The 15,378-nt window shown below is 39.4% G+C and overlaps 1 protein-coding gene across 7 annotated transcripts in view; it reads right to left on the reverse strand.

Moving 5' to 3' along the window:
* EHBP1 (EH domain binding protein 1) overlaps positions 1-15,378 on the reverse strand; it is a 231,646-nt gene that overhangs the window by 124,140 nt on the left and 92,128 nt on the right. For 4 of the 7 annotated variants that reach the window (XM_026844922.1, XM_026844923.1, XM_026844918.1 and 1 more), the window contains exons 6-8: positions 12,172-12,311; positions 6,016-6,120; positions 5,195-5,317 (exon numbers count right to left, since the gene is read on the reverse strand). In XM_026844922.1, the coding sequence (XP_026700723.1) occupies positions 5,195-5,317; positions 6,016-6,120; positions 12,172-12,311 (368 nt within the window). The remainder of the gene's footprint in view (positions 1-5,194; positions 5,318-6,015; positions 6,121-12,171; positions 12,312-15,378) is intronic. The other 3 variants (XM_026844924.1, XM_026844920.1, XM_026844921.1) reach the window with 1 other exon arrangement.

Consider the following 15,378-nt stretch of genomic DNA (forward strand, 5'->3'; position numbering starts at 1 on the left):
ACCCCCCCCCCCCCCATCGCTTCCTTCAGTGTTCCCACAGGAGGAAGGGTCCCAACGAGGGTCCCCCCCAAACCCAACTAGGCTATCTCCCATGGGGTCTCTGAAACTCCGTAGGACTAACTTTTATGTCAAGTGTTAGTCATCACTTCATGAGTATCTCTATAACAAGTTAAAGTGCTAGGACAGTGCCTCAACAACACTGATCTTAAAGGCACAGCCACTGTTACCTTCTCTATAACAAAGACTAATTTTCTCAAGGACATAATGATGTGCATTTTGGGGGGGCTTATTTCCCTCTTCAAGCTGATTTTTACACTAAGTCAACACAGATTCCCTTGCTTCCCCCTAATCATTAATCACTGCTGAAAACACAGATTCTAGTCTTGAACTAATTTTTTTTTTTTTAATTGCAGTTCTCTACACCAATATGGGGGGGGGAGAAAAAGTTAAAAAAAAAAAAAAAAGTTTCCAGTTTGGCACTCCAAGAGTCAAACCCACAATAATTTTGCACAGTTAAGTAATAAAGCCACAGGGGTAGGAGTGACAAGAGGAGAGGTAGAAGTATTACTACTACAGCAGAAGCACCAGCTGCTCTTGTGCCAGATTCTGGAAACATCACTTGCCCTAACTCCACTGAGAAAGACTGCTTGTGATGGTAATCACTCTGGCACTACCTATCTGCACAATCAACCTTCTAGTTCCCAGAGAATCTCCAAAAATCACCCTGCCCTTCAACCCACTTGCCTTTTGTAACACAAACATATTGTGACACATCCCTTAAAACCAAACAAAAACCCCACCAAAACATTACACATACCACTTTCCCCTTGGCAAAGGATGAAAGAACAAGCCACATGTGAAAGATATTCAGTTATGCCATTTACTGGCAGGCACACAGTCATGATGGCGATGTGAGCAGCGTAACAAACAGCACAGAATAAAAATGTAACTTCCCAGCACTTCTAGAAAGCATAATGACTGGCATCCTTATAAACCACTGAGGATTTTCTATTATTTTTATTAATACTCACACCAGCAACACATTACATTCCATTAAGAAATATAAGGAGAGGGGACACAGTAATTGTTTTCCTCTACATTGGTTCTTGTATTGCTCTTAGGATATCCTAGAAGGATGTGGGGGTTCAGTACTGCATTGCAGAATGGTTTCCATTTGCAGTGTAACATATGCTGCAGGGAGTTCAGAATTCTATCCACAAGGTAAAAGAAACACATTGGTAAAAGAAAATGCTGTTTTAAATGAAAGGGGGAGACAATAACAGCAAGTAGTTACCCTCGTGTCTCAGGTGTGTTGCAGGAAACTTGTACCGGTCACATGCAACTTAAAAATTTGCATTCCCCACCTAATTAAAAAAAATCTGGAGCACTGAAAGTGTGTTGTTGTTTTCTACTTGCATCTGTTGTATGTATTGACTTCCTCATGTAAAATAATTTGTACAAAAATAAACTGATTTTAGAGCTCTGTTGTAACATGACTAAAAGACAATCTAAAAGGCAGTCCTCATATCTACGTATTGTCTAGTATAAAGCTGTAGAGGTATACTGTTCAAAGAGACTATTTTTGATTTTCCAGATTTCTAATATCTAGCTGACCTACTAGATACCAAGGAAATAAGCCTCAATATGACATGTCAACCAACAGCTGAGGATTTTTTTTGAGGCAAGTTGTTCATATGCACATTCACTCCACTGCACATATTAGATCATTTACACTAAGGACTTTTTAAACCACAGCAGCATCCAGAGACAGCTTGCTGATGATCCTCTGCCATGCACCGCACCCACAGTGTGCACATGGATGCTGGGAGCAGTCACACCTTTAGTTTCTTGTCATCCCACATTCCCAGGGTTAGGTGATTAGGAGATGTGGAAGAAAGCTGCAAAGTAGCTGCTCTGTGGACAGACAGAAGAAATGTCTGTCTAGGAAACAAGTATCTACTGGCAAGTAATAATGCTTTCTCTTTGAGTGATTGTCAATACATACATATTCATACCCTGGGTGACTCTAAGCACTCTTTCATTAAGCACACAGGTTACAGGCTTGATAGGAATATCCCTGGAATATTTCTGCTAAATGGCACATCATGCCTCCTAGCGTCTCATAGAGAGGTACTCGGGAAAGGACGCTCCAGATGGCTGCTCTACACATCTTGGGGATATTAAGTAACAAATTCTACGGAAAGACTCTGAACTTTCATAAACTATAAATTGAAGATTTTGCCTTAAAGAAAAATACTTCATCCCTGCATGCACAAAAGATTAATCTCTTGATTTAAGCAGATCACAAGACAAGTGAAACCGGTAATGTGACTCTTTAAGCCTGTAGGAGAAAGTCTGCCTTAAACTCCTGAACCTCTGTCATGCTCCTGGAGTGACCATCAACAAGGTCACGTTCACTTAAGGATGCAAAAGCAAACAAGTGGGAATAATCTCAAAGAGCTTCCTAAAAAGAGATGGCAGCAATGAAAGTTCTACTGATGTCTCAAAGTAGAAGAAATGTCCTAAACCATGAGGGAATATACCTGCAGCCAAATGGGAAACAAACAGGGCCGTCTTCTGTGGTAGGGCAACAGGGTGAAAACAGCTGCAATTTTGTGTAGCTTCAAACCATAGTCCAAAGCAAAGACAATCTCCCTAAAACAGTAAGGTCTAGGTGCTCCCCATGCAGAGACACTGACCCAATTAGCTGTAGACATACATAGCAGATTCCTCCTGTTGCTGTTGCTGAAGATGACAACTCTCTTATCTAATTTGTCTCAGCACCATTTTTCCCCCCTCAACTTTCCATGGAGGGAGACAACTGGAGGAAAGGCTCATGTGAAGAAGGCCAAGCATGGGAAGATGAATACAACCAGTACCCATTATAGGGACAAGACAGCTCTGGAGTGGAAGAGCCAGCACTTCTCAGAGGTGTCTGAGATGACTAGAAGAATCCCTGGGGAGCCACTAATTATAAAGTAAAAGCTTTTAAAATGCCACAACAAGATGTCCCACTCTTGGTCTGATAGCCTGAAATGCCTCAGATCTTCCACTTGGTTCAACGCTCCAGGAACACAGACATACTGCTGTCACATGAACCTGACAGAAGCTTCATTCCTCCCAAATAAAAAACACATTATGACACAATAGGAAGAATCTAGTGACACCCTGTTTATCAAAATCACTGTCATGTTGTTGTACGTTGACTGCTGCATGATGGCGACAACGTGTGGGAAGAATATTTGGTACACACACACCCAAAGAACTCAGCATTGCTGCCCACAGCTGTGTAGATGGGACTTCTTTGGGGACCCAACAGCCTGAGCCCTGAAGACTGTCCAACTACACAGAACAGATCCAGAGGAACGGAGAAGTGTCCATGACTGTGACTGATGATGGCAGTAAAGGCTAGATGCCACCAAAGGGACCAGAATCGACTGAAAAAACACACGCCACATATATTGGGAGTCTTTTGGGAACATAAACAGGCTGGCATCTTGGTTGCAGGCTGCTCATAGTGAACTTGACATGACATGTCAAGCTACTCTGGACTAAGAAACACCAGTTTATATCTCCCTGTCCCTGGGATGAGAAGGAACTGACTCTTAGTCCCCTATATTTTGTGGTCAGAACACCTGCTGCATTCTGCCAGAGCAGGTTCTCTCTGGAAAGGAAAGAAAATCTGAGTTTGGAAGACAACAGTCTAGGTAGGATGGGACTTGTACAGCTTTCTACAGCAAGAAGGGAGCAATTATTTCTAGAGCAGAGAATGAAGAAAGGAATATAGGCTGAGTCTCTTAGAGCAAGTTGTATATGGACAACTAGATGGATAACAGGCGTTTTATATCCCTAGTTACTCTGACTCCCCCCATGATCCTAAGGGAATTCACAGCTGAGGAACAGACAGGAAATGAAGCCAAAGATCCAGAGGCCAGAACCTAATCCATATATATTGGTATCTACAAAGCTGAAACAACTCACTTCTGCAGCTCCAGAAACATCTGACAACTTTATAAGAGGGAGAAGGGGCCTGGGATAGTGGCTTTATGGCTTCTATGGCCAAATACAGAAGATCACACAATGTCCCTGTGAGAAATACAAACTGTGAGACTACACCACAGTCAAAGTATGACAGGACTTTGATCTCCACCCACACCGGCCTCTGTGGACTCTGAAGGCAGAAAAGTCATGTTGTGAGTAAACATTCAGCTTGTCCAGAGAAAGAGAGCAACCACAGGTGGGAACTGCAGCTCAGAAATGCACCCTCATTAGACTTGCCATTAGAAATCCCTGGGCTGCACCCTGGGCTGCTCCTGCTCAGTGTGGTAGTTCTCCACCACCGTTAGAGTGGCTCCTGGGGTTTGGTAAAAGGTAGCAAATGCTCCTAGGTATTTTCTGTGGGAAGAAAAGTCTTGGAGCTTTGAACAGGAAAGGTTGAGTACAGCTTCAAACTTGGGAATTAACCATGATTGGCATTTCAAGCAGTTGCAAACTAAGAAAGTCATGCACCCTTATTTTTTTGATAGCTGCAGATGGAAGCCTGTATATGTGGACATGGAGTGGAGGATCGCAATGATGCTTGCTGTCTTGGTGCTCCTTTCTGGCCTTATGGCCAAAGTCTTATCAGATTAAAAACTTACTGGGGTTGTATTTCTTACTCAAATGAAACAAGAGTGGGCATGTCAGTCTGGAAAGGGGATTAACACCTACTACATGGTGCAAGGTGAGACTGCCAGAAGGCTTACCGAGGAAGTCGTAAGAGCAAAAAAAAGAATGGAAGAGATACAATTAAATTATAAAGATTAGTGCTAACCAAGAATAGCTGTGATGCAGTGAAGATTGTAGTGAAGGAAGTTCTGACATAAACCAGCATCCACGTGGAACAGGGGCACTTGACATGACATGTTACTCATTTATACCACATGAGTACTAGTAACACACCTGATAGGTCTAAAAATCTCTGGTTCAACTCTTAGGTGGTAGCCCCCAGTGGCAAATACACATAAAGATGTGACTCAACAGATAACATCCATCTTCCAGTGGCAACTGGATCACTGCTATTGCTACGTCAGTACTGCATGCAATTATTGTATTTAATCAAAATAAAATTTTTCATTTGTAGCCCTACCAAAAAAAAAAAAGTTACATTAAGCATCTGCAATTAGCGATGAATTATGTAAAACAAATCTATTACCTTCAACATCAGGGTCTCCAAATGGATTTAATTCTGCTGTGTCAGGATCACCAAAAGGATTCGTACCTGCGTTGGCCAGGTCTTGCTCCTCTTCATCCAGAAAATTAAGCTTACTGATAAGCTCTACAAACAAGTTGGAATATTGTTTTAATACAGATACAAACTGTTCATCTAACTCAAGCTCAAAAAAAGCCTCTATCAACAGTTCCTCAAAACACTGCACCAGGGTATGGCACCAACTCCACAACTAAGCTAGCGCACTTCAGTAAGTACACCAACAAAGGAGAAAAAAAAAAGTGAAATGAATGAAACTATTTGCTGATCAGAACATTATGTAACAGAAATTACTACTAAGAAAGCCTTCTATTATCTCCATTAAATAAATGTTTCAGAACATCTAACAAGCTAAATACAGCAATTTCTTTTTGTTTGCTCACATACATGTTAACTATCAGCAGGAAATTTTTATTTTTGGATATAACATGCACATAAAATCAGAGAGGGGATATTTTGTCATGTTAGAGAGGTCAAGTATTACTGACTATACAACTAATGTTTTAGGCTTGGGGTCTGGGTTTTTCTTTGGTTTCTTTTTTTTTTTTTCTTTCTTCATTATCAGATGACAACAGAGCTGTGGAGGAGATAGGCTCTTTCTCTATCATGTTGTTACCTGTTGGATGCACTACAAATTACTGAGAGTCATGCTGGGTGGAAGCACAGAGATAAAACTGACAGCTGAATACAAGCAGAAGTCAAAAGGTAACAGGTCACAGTAAATACAGACAATCAGAAACAGAAAGAAAGAAGGAAAGCTCATAGACCTTCAGAGGAACTGGCTGATTTAGCTGAAGGCATATTTGCTCGCTTTATGCAGTCATCTTGATCTTCATCTAAGCTGCTCAGAGCATTCAACTGGTTTACAATTTCTGTAAATAGAAGCCAGTCAAGAGAAATGTAAGGCAAGGGCATTTAATGAAACAGAAGTGGAATCAACACTGTTACTAGAAAGAAAGAGAGTGAGGGAGAGAGGGTTAAAGAGAAGACAGGGTTAATTAAAAGAATACATTTAGAACAAGTCCTGTGTAGGTGCTTCAGAGATAATTTAAGAAGAAACCCAGTTAAATGACAAACAAAACCTTTGTGGATTCCTGGTGTCAGCAACAGTAATTAGTTTTATGAGGATGAGTATACACATCAGTTCAAAATTTAGATGTACTAGATATAATTTAAAGACTTTTCCTGCTTGTGAAGACAACCTGAATTTTAAACCATTGTCAATCAACACAGAACAGCTCCAGAACAACTTACCTCCCTCCCAAACTCTGAAGGCTGCAACACTAATACATGTGTTTTATATGTCTTATTTATTTATACACACACACACACACACACACACACACACACACACTCTGATTATTTAACACTTATAATCAGTCACCATTAAATTTTGACCTATGGCAAGTTGAATCTATATAATAGTTCTGAAAGCTGTGATCTGTATTGTGCCATGTGAACGCATACTGAATGTATATATCAGTTGCATTTGCCACTTAAATGCTATGCAAATAACACCTCACTGTTTGGTAAAATCCTATTTCACCTTCTATCCCTCGTGGAGACCTCTGAATTGCCATGAACTAATAATTTTAAAAATGTATTAATGTTTAATTCTAGGCAAGACATTGACGCCTCCATAATCCTTGAAGGAAAGAAAGAAGCAAAACCCAACTAGGTCTTAGTGGCTTCTGCCCCAAGGTGAAAAATTCCTCTCTGATCCCTCCCTAAAGTAGTCCCATACACAGCATCTGACAAATGCAGTTTCTGTGGTAATGCAGGCTGACTCTGGGTCATCTCTGGAAGACTTCAAGCACTGGTTTCTGTGGAGAGAGGACAGCCTTCCTCGTCCTTCCAGCTGACAGGCAGGAGAAACCTGTGCAGAAGAGATGATCCTGCTCGTTGAGTATCACTCCCCCTCTGACAGGTTTTTTCATCTCCCATTTTTTCCAAGTGAAATAAATGATGTTTTCTGGTGTCATCAATGAAGTTAAAGCTACGTAGATGCCTTTACTGCACATTTCTTGTGCCAATCATTCTTGGATTTCCTTTAAACTTCAATTTCTTGTGTATACAGGAAGTTATTTCTTCATAACACTTTGAGGTCACTGCTGTTTTGAACTTGATTTTTTCTCATAAGGCTTTTGTTTGGAAAAGCAAATGCTTGCCACTGACTCTCATACAGCAATGTTCATTCTATGAGCTAGTTACAAGGAGCAAGATAACAGACTGAGGTGAAAACTGAGTAGTACTTGACTGTCCCAACTCATGCTGGTGTCCACAGCCACCCAGAACTTCCTTAGCAGGGGGCACTTAGGCAACACCTTCACCAGTTGATACACTGACATAACTCTTAACTTCATGCTTCCACAGACAGCATAAAGAACCTGAAGCCAAAAGCCGAGTCCAGAATCTGACAATATTTCAGTCATATGATGAAAAACTTTTTTTTTACATGTTTAAACTGCTTTTCAAAAATATGCCAGTCTGCAAATCACCAAGTGAGATGATCTGTTCTGCCAATGTCCATTCTGCATGTCTATCTATGCTGACAATGACAAAGCCACAGCAGCATTTCTCTTAACTGCACTTCCTAATTGTTCTTGACCTTAAAGCAAAAATCTGCTGGATTACATTTATATCTATCTACACAGAGTTAATTTCACCATCCTCACTTCCTTATATTTAGTTCCAACAAACAAAATCACGGTCCTAAAAAGTAAGACCAAAACTGCCCCAAAACTCTTAACTTTCTCAGTATAAAAATCATATATACACCTTAAAGATCTGAACAATATAATACTATCTTCTGGGAATTTTTAAGACTCAAGACACACAATGGAAAATACCTTGCTGTACTCAAATAAAACAGAATTGACCTTATAAAACACTAGCACAAACAAATTACTAGTTTAAAACAAGCTGAGATGCTGACATGATTTACAATTTATTATGCCAGCATGTGAAAAAAAACCCAAACAATTACAATTCAGTTTTTATTGTCAGAAAATAACAAATTAAGTTCAGAGCTTTAAAAAGAGGGAATTCTTTGATGTGGTCTGAATCACCTGGTCCCATCTGCCAACCTAAACACCTGTATGCACTACAATGTTTCTCATTACAATATTAAATGGTTTATGTCATATTTTGAAGTGTGGAAATGGTAGGTTGGAGATTTATGTCCTTTATTATCTTTTATAAATCTCATTATCTACAAATGTATATTACCTTGTTCTACAAGTATGTCATATAAATCACCGGTTTAGGTTGGGTTTTTTTTTTCCCCATTCTTCTCTCTTGCTCTTTCTTTTTTTAAGCAGCTTGGTGCTACTGACAAAAAAGAGTAAGCGTATCAGAAGTATACATGAGATGTATGGTTTTGCAAACAGCAAGAAAGGGTTACACAGACTGCCCTCCAGAAGCCTGCTCTTGAAATAGTCTGGGATTCAGACTCCTGCAATAGGTAGCACGTGGGCATGTTGCTGTGTTCATGTGGCACCCCAGGACAGACACCATGCTCCTGTGCAGATGGGCAGGAGGCAACTAGTAGCTTCAGCATGAGGCTCTATGTATCAGTTAAAACGTTAAGAAAAGCAATGCTTTCATTACTACCTTAAGTTTGTGAGTTACGAGTCACATTTCTTCAAGTACATTGCGATGCCTTGGTTTTAGTTTAAGACTAAGGACAAGATAATTCTGGGAGGTTTAAATTAGTGTTAGAAACAAAATATTTGAAAGGTATTTCATAGCTACAAACATCATTCTCAACTTCACGCAAAACAGAACAGTTAGGTGGAGATACAGCTTTTACACATGAAAAAATCAGAGAAGACATTTTGGGAAGGAAAGGGGAAAAGCCTGAGACAGAGGAAGATTTTTTTTTTTATCAAAGTAGTGCTTTGAATGGAAAACATTATTCAGCCTGAACTTAAGGTCAGTTGTATGGCAGCAGCTCCCATGTTGGCTATAGCAAACTCCACAGTGCTTTTGAGGTAGATCAGTAACGCACCACATATTTCATAGCTGAAGAAAGAGAGGCACACTCACTCAAAGTTAAGCAACAGATCAAGGAAGAGAAGCAGCATTTCCTAACTCACCTGCACCATCTAGAGCCCCATTCAGCAGGTCTCCCTTGCTCTCCTAGCAGTGGATATATTTGTTCATCTATAAAACTGTGACTTTGGGCCCAACAACAACAAAAAAATTAACTTTTGTACACTCCAAGAAGGAATAGTGACAGTGATAAAGATTTGCAGCACCTCTTGCAGCTGTGGCTTGAGAATGACATAGTTTCAGTCATCAAGTCACCCAACATTTCTGTGAGAAGACTTGGAGTCAGAAGTAGGATAATAATCCCTTCTGATTTACTACTTGCACTTTTCTTATTCAAAGTTAGCTTACAAATATTAACCACGTAATACTCTCATCATTCCTGTGAAGTAGTTATAGCCAGTATCCCCATTTTACAGTTGGGAAAACAGGCGCACCAAGGTGAAGTGATTTGCCGGAGGGGACTCTGAGTCAGTGGAGGCATTCCAGTTCGCTTGGCTGCCAACACCCTAACACAGCAACAGATGAGAAAATGTTGGGAGCAGCAAGCTTTCAAAAGGGTTATGTAACTTCCTCAATTAACTTTATGGGATTCTGTGAACACAATTACTTTTTAAAAGAAATTTTAGAAAGAGTACTTCACTACATCAATTTTGTTCCATTTCCTTCATTCTATATTTCTTTCTATTTTTCTGCAATGATTCCTACCTCTTTCTCCCTCGGTTTCTCAGCTCTTCTCTTTGTGTTTTATTAGTTTTTCCTATTCATTATATTTATTACAGCAGTCTCTCCAACTGCTAGTGAAATCAGTCTTGAACTCATCTTGAAATAGATCCCTTACATTTTATTTATTAATGCTTACTTGCTGCCCTCTTTTACGTTCTCCCATTTGCTTGGGAAACTACATGCACTCCTTCTCCTTCAACATCCCTTTCATCCCTATCCTTGTCTAATGTGGGAAGTTAGTCAGGCTAATGAAGCAACTCAGCTGTTGTAGCCAACACAAGAAGAAAAAGTCCAAGGCTGACCCTTTCCCCCTCAGGTTCCCTTAACGATGCATCTACAAAAAACCCAATCCAACCCTCCCCTCTTGTATCATTACAAAACTATCGGAACAGGCTGAACAATGAGGAGATAGTATTCAGAAGTATTTATTGCATCTGCCTATCAAGTAGGTATTGTATTGTTTGCTTAGAACAGATAATTTTGGCCTTGACAACAACAGAGGAAAAAGCTGAAATGCCTTAATGTTTTAAATTTGAGGTAGGACCTTGTGTTGCACATCAGACAGCTCACCCTTCCCCATCTATCTCCAGGGATGTTCACTACATAGCCAAAGGGTAGTGGACAGACTAGTCTAACCTACATCAGCTTTCTGCTTGTTCAGAAATCGTCTGTTGGCTTGTTTAGATGCAGAATGCTGCAAAATCAGTAAAGTTGATGAGCAAGATCTGCTGTTTTTCAACTACTATCCTTCTGCACATGGGTTTTCCATAGCAGTCCTCAGTGCAATATCTAGAAATATCCTGATAAAACATTTCTGCACAACAGTTTATATAGATTTTACATAGGCTTTCCTTTATGTGCCCTTCTCTTCTCTGTGATTATTGGATGGCCTGATGAACACGTCAGGTTTTGTTTGGTGTTCTGACCCGCAGCTAAATTGTTCTGGTTACACTGGGACGGGAGAAGATGAACTTGCAGAATGATTTCAGTATGACTAGACTGGTATATCTCTGCTCCCTGACTAGGAATACATTATCTCTGTCTCTCAAATATTTAACTCTGGACTTTCCAATCTGCTCTGTGCCAGACACATGCAGCATAAGTAGAGATTTGGTCAGGGTACAAAACATTTAATTGAATATGTAAAGCATAGAGAAAACATATTTGCATCCTTTCACAACACTAAATATAACAAAGTAATAACTGCTTCAGGCTGAAGCATTTGATTGCAATGAAAGCTTGAAAAGAAGCAATGAAAGTAATGTTTCCTAACACCAAACCAACATTCCTCTGGATTTTCAAGAGCAGATTTGTCAGCTCACTTCTCTGCTTGGGACTCTCTTTACCACCTTAGAGAAGAATCCCTTTATATCAACAGAAATTTTGGAAGAGTACTGGCAGGCATAAAGGCTGGCATCAGAAGTTAATTTGTCTTTTTCTGATTCTTTTACACTAACAGTTCCTCCAAAACTCATCTGGAACAGTACTACATAACAACTTCTACCAACAATTTAACTTAACATCATCACATCCTAATCTGACTTGCATCGTTTAGTTCAGCTATCCTGGACACACTAAGAATTTTCATCAGCAATTCAAATGTAGTTATACTATCTCAAACAACCTTACTATCAAATTCTGTTTAAGTCCTTCAACAGCCTCCTGATTTCGTTTCCAGGAGACACCCCCAACCAAAAGGCAGAAGTATGCTGCCTGGAATTACCTTGTTATTGAGCAGAACCTCAGCACCTACCCATGGCACAACTCATTTCACAGTTATTCTCACAAACTGTCTTCATTATTTCACTTCAGCTCATTCTCTTATCTTCTTGCTCACTGACACTTTCCCTCCATCTTTTTACTCCTCTGTTCACATTGGTTCTTTGCTTCCCTAAAATGCCACCTACTGAGTGCATTCTCTCCTAAAAACAGGACACACACACACACACACAGATCAGTGCTCTTAAATTCACAAATATTAAACTTTATTAAGTTATGGTTGGGTCCATATCAAACTATTCTAAATTTTCTTTTGACTGAGATTTTTAAAAGGTTAAATACAAATATAGCATAAGGACAAAATCCATGGAACACAGCTGGCAATTAGCAAACGAACTGTATTTTACCAACACTGTGGCAAAACCAACCTGTAATTTTTGCAGCCTTTTCCTCTTGATTCACTCTGTTTTCTTCATCTTCTTCATTGTCTTCCTCAAAATCATCTAGATTTCCAATATCAGCTTGTTTCATACTCATCAAACTAGCCAGGCTTTGCATGTCTTCATCCCTAAATAACAAATTTCAAACCAGGCATTAAAATGCAGCCTGTTAATACCACATCTGATACTACCACATTATTAAAAATCCTTTAAATACTTTTATGCTTTCTTTTCTTCAGGGAGGTCTCTGATCTCAGATCTGATCTTGAATATAGTGAAAGAACAAAATGAATACACTCATGTATATTAATTTCTGAAGGGAAAGTATTCTATTAAGAAAATTCTAAAGGGTAAAAACAGTTCTGCCTTGCATTAAGAATCAATTTAATGACTGTTTCTTAAAAGTTTAGACCAGCCCAGAAATGCTAGTAAACACTTATCTGGTCATCTCTGGTTAAAGTGAAAATGTTTGTCTGTCCATATGCTGCATGTGACACCTATCACTACATCCATTCAGCTGTTACAGAAATTAAAATCCCTTTTCTAAATATCTAAATTCATTAACAAGACAAAAAAATTACATATCAGTGGCCAATTTAAATTCTTATTTGACTGTATTGCATATATATATATATCTTTCACATAACTGTACCTTTCATATTAAATATATTTTTGATGACAAGATAACAGCAAGCAAAGATTCAGGGAAATGGATGTTCTACGTTTGTTTCATAAAAACCCCAAGATTTTTGAAGTCCATGATGTCATTCTTGAAGAAACAGCAGTCTTTTCTCTTTTCAAACCATTTAAATAGTTTTATTGGGATTAATCAATTTTCTTTTGGCTCCTTACAGTAAGACAGACTGGGGCTTGGCTGGCTAGGGAGCACCTCGGCAGAAAAGGTCTAGGTACCTTGGTGAAGAGCAAGCTCAAGAAGAGTCAGCACCATGCCCTGGCAGCCAAGGGAAGCAAAAGCATCCTGAGACACATTGAAACAGGACCACAAGCAGTAGACTGAGAAAATTCAGTCATGACCCCCATTTACTTGGAGCTGTTGGACTGCATCTAGGGTACTTCATCCAGTCTTGGTTCTCACAGTACAAGAAAAGGTGTAGATAAACTGAACCAAGCTCAGCAGAGTGCCGTTGAAATGGTTGGGGACTGGAGCACTTGCCCTGTGAAGAGAGACTGAGGGAAATGGACTTGCTGAGCCTGGAAAAGAGATGGCTTCAGGAGGACCTAGCAGCAGCCTGCCAGCATTGCTGAGAAGACAGTGGTGCCAGGCAGGAGAATGAAAGGCAGTGGACACAGGCTGAAACCCAAGAGGTTCTGATCTAATGTGAGAAAAATTTGGAACAGTCATGAAGTGGTGGGATGAGTTGCCCAGAGAGGTTGTACCGGTCTCCATTCTTGGGGGTTTTCAAGGCCCAGTGGGATAAACCCCAGAGCAAACTGACTCATTTAAGCAAGAAGCTGGACTAGATACCTCTACAAGTCCCTTCCAACCTGAATTATTCTATCTTCTTTGAAGCTGATCATGACAAAACCAGATGCACAGATTTTGTGCCTAACAATCACTGTCAAGAAAACTATACAAATTATTTTAAAGGTAGCACTTACAGGAATAAAAGTGATTTACTAATCATGCCTCAAATCTGCACAGAACCACAGAGAGACACTTAAAACATGGGATTAAAGTTAGTAATTTAACATGTTGTTAAAATCAGAAATTCTTTGGGGCAATCATTTCCTACTGTGTGAGTTCAAAGTAATAAGCACTATGGCACCTGCAGTTACATAGGACAACTAAGTACTTCTATAAAAAGTAGTAATAAGAAAAACATAAAATAAGTAACTATCAGGAAGTCACAAAGACCTTTCCATTCATGCAGAATTCATCTTCCTGTCTTCATAACCAATAGGTTAAATCTGCTCTTTCACAGGGGAAAAAATGTAGCATCCTTAACCATGATGGACAGGCTCTTTTATGCACTAAGACAAAAAGCTGGGGGCAGTTAGCACGAGTTCTTGTATATCACATGTTCACGTATAATTTAGAATTAAAAGGTCTCCAAAGTACAATTTCTTTTTACTGTCCTTTCTGTATTTATTCTTTAGAATATTTTTTCTGTGTTTTGGAAATAAGATGATTCTTGGTACTACAGAGCAACAGGTTGCAGGATTTTCTTTATAAAATGCATAAAATAAAAGTGAATCTCACTGTATGGAACTACAACAGTCTATAAGAGATGTAAGGAAGACTTAGCCTAGCTTTTCTTGCATGTCAATGTATCTGACACCCAAACTCTCTATTTTGACTAGTAAGACAGTTTCTATTTACGCATACTGGAAACCAATGCTTTCACAAACAGCAGATTATTTTTTTATTTTCAGGCCCCTGGTTGAGGGCAATATTAAAGCCCTGCTGTTAACTTACAGTCTACCTGACTTACAGTCTTCAGCCTGAAACCTATTGATTTCAATGGGAAGAGGGTGTATGCGACCCTAAATGGATTAGCTTTTAAAAATTATGGCCTCAAAATCCACTAAGAGCCTAGTATAGCTATTTACTGTGTAGTTCATGGATGCTGGTTGTTCCAAAAAAAGTTGAGGTTATCAGATACCAACTTCTTCATTCCCATTTTCAGCTGCAATACCATGTTAAACCCCAGCTAAATACTTCAAAGTATCAATCTTATATAGGATGTCAAAATGCAGTTCACAACAGGTTAATCAAAGAAGGGAAACACTAATAGTAATTAATAGTAATTAATAGTAATTAATAGTAATTAATGCATCTGTGGCATTCACGACATGCAGATGAGAAGTCCTTTTGTGTCAAAATGTATGCTTTAAACATGGCAGTCTGGAAACCTGTTCACACAGCAGTTTTGGGGCAACTGCATTGCAGTGGGCAATGTCTACAAGTGCATTCAGAATACTGAAAGCTAGAAGTAAATAGCCTTTTTGGAGGGGGGGGGAAAAAAAAAAAAAAGCAAACCTTAAAAGAATCACTATAGTAGTTTCCCCATCTACCTATTTTTGTTCTGCCATTCTCACATTCCCATATTTTAGAGTCAGGAAGGAAAAGCAAAACAGGATGGGTGACAAATGATCCATCCTTCAGCCACATGGAGTTTTCACACAAAATTCTTGTGTTTAGCCCCAAAATCTTAATTCTGAGTCCACCCTCTC

Source organism: Athene cunicularia (genome assembly GCF_003259725.1).
Source record: "Athene cunicularia isolate RWA chromosome 3 unlocalized genomic scaffold, athCun1 chr3_part1, whole genome shotgun sequence".
Taxonomy (NCBI): Eukaryota; Metazoa; Chordata; class Aves; order Strigiformes; family Strigidae; genus Athene; species Athene cunicularia.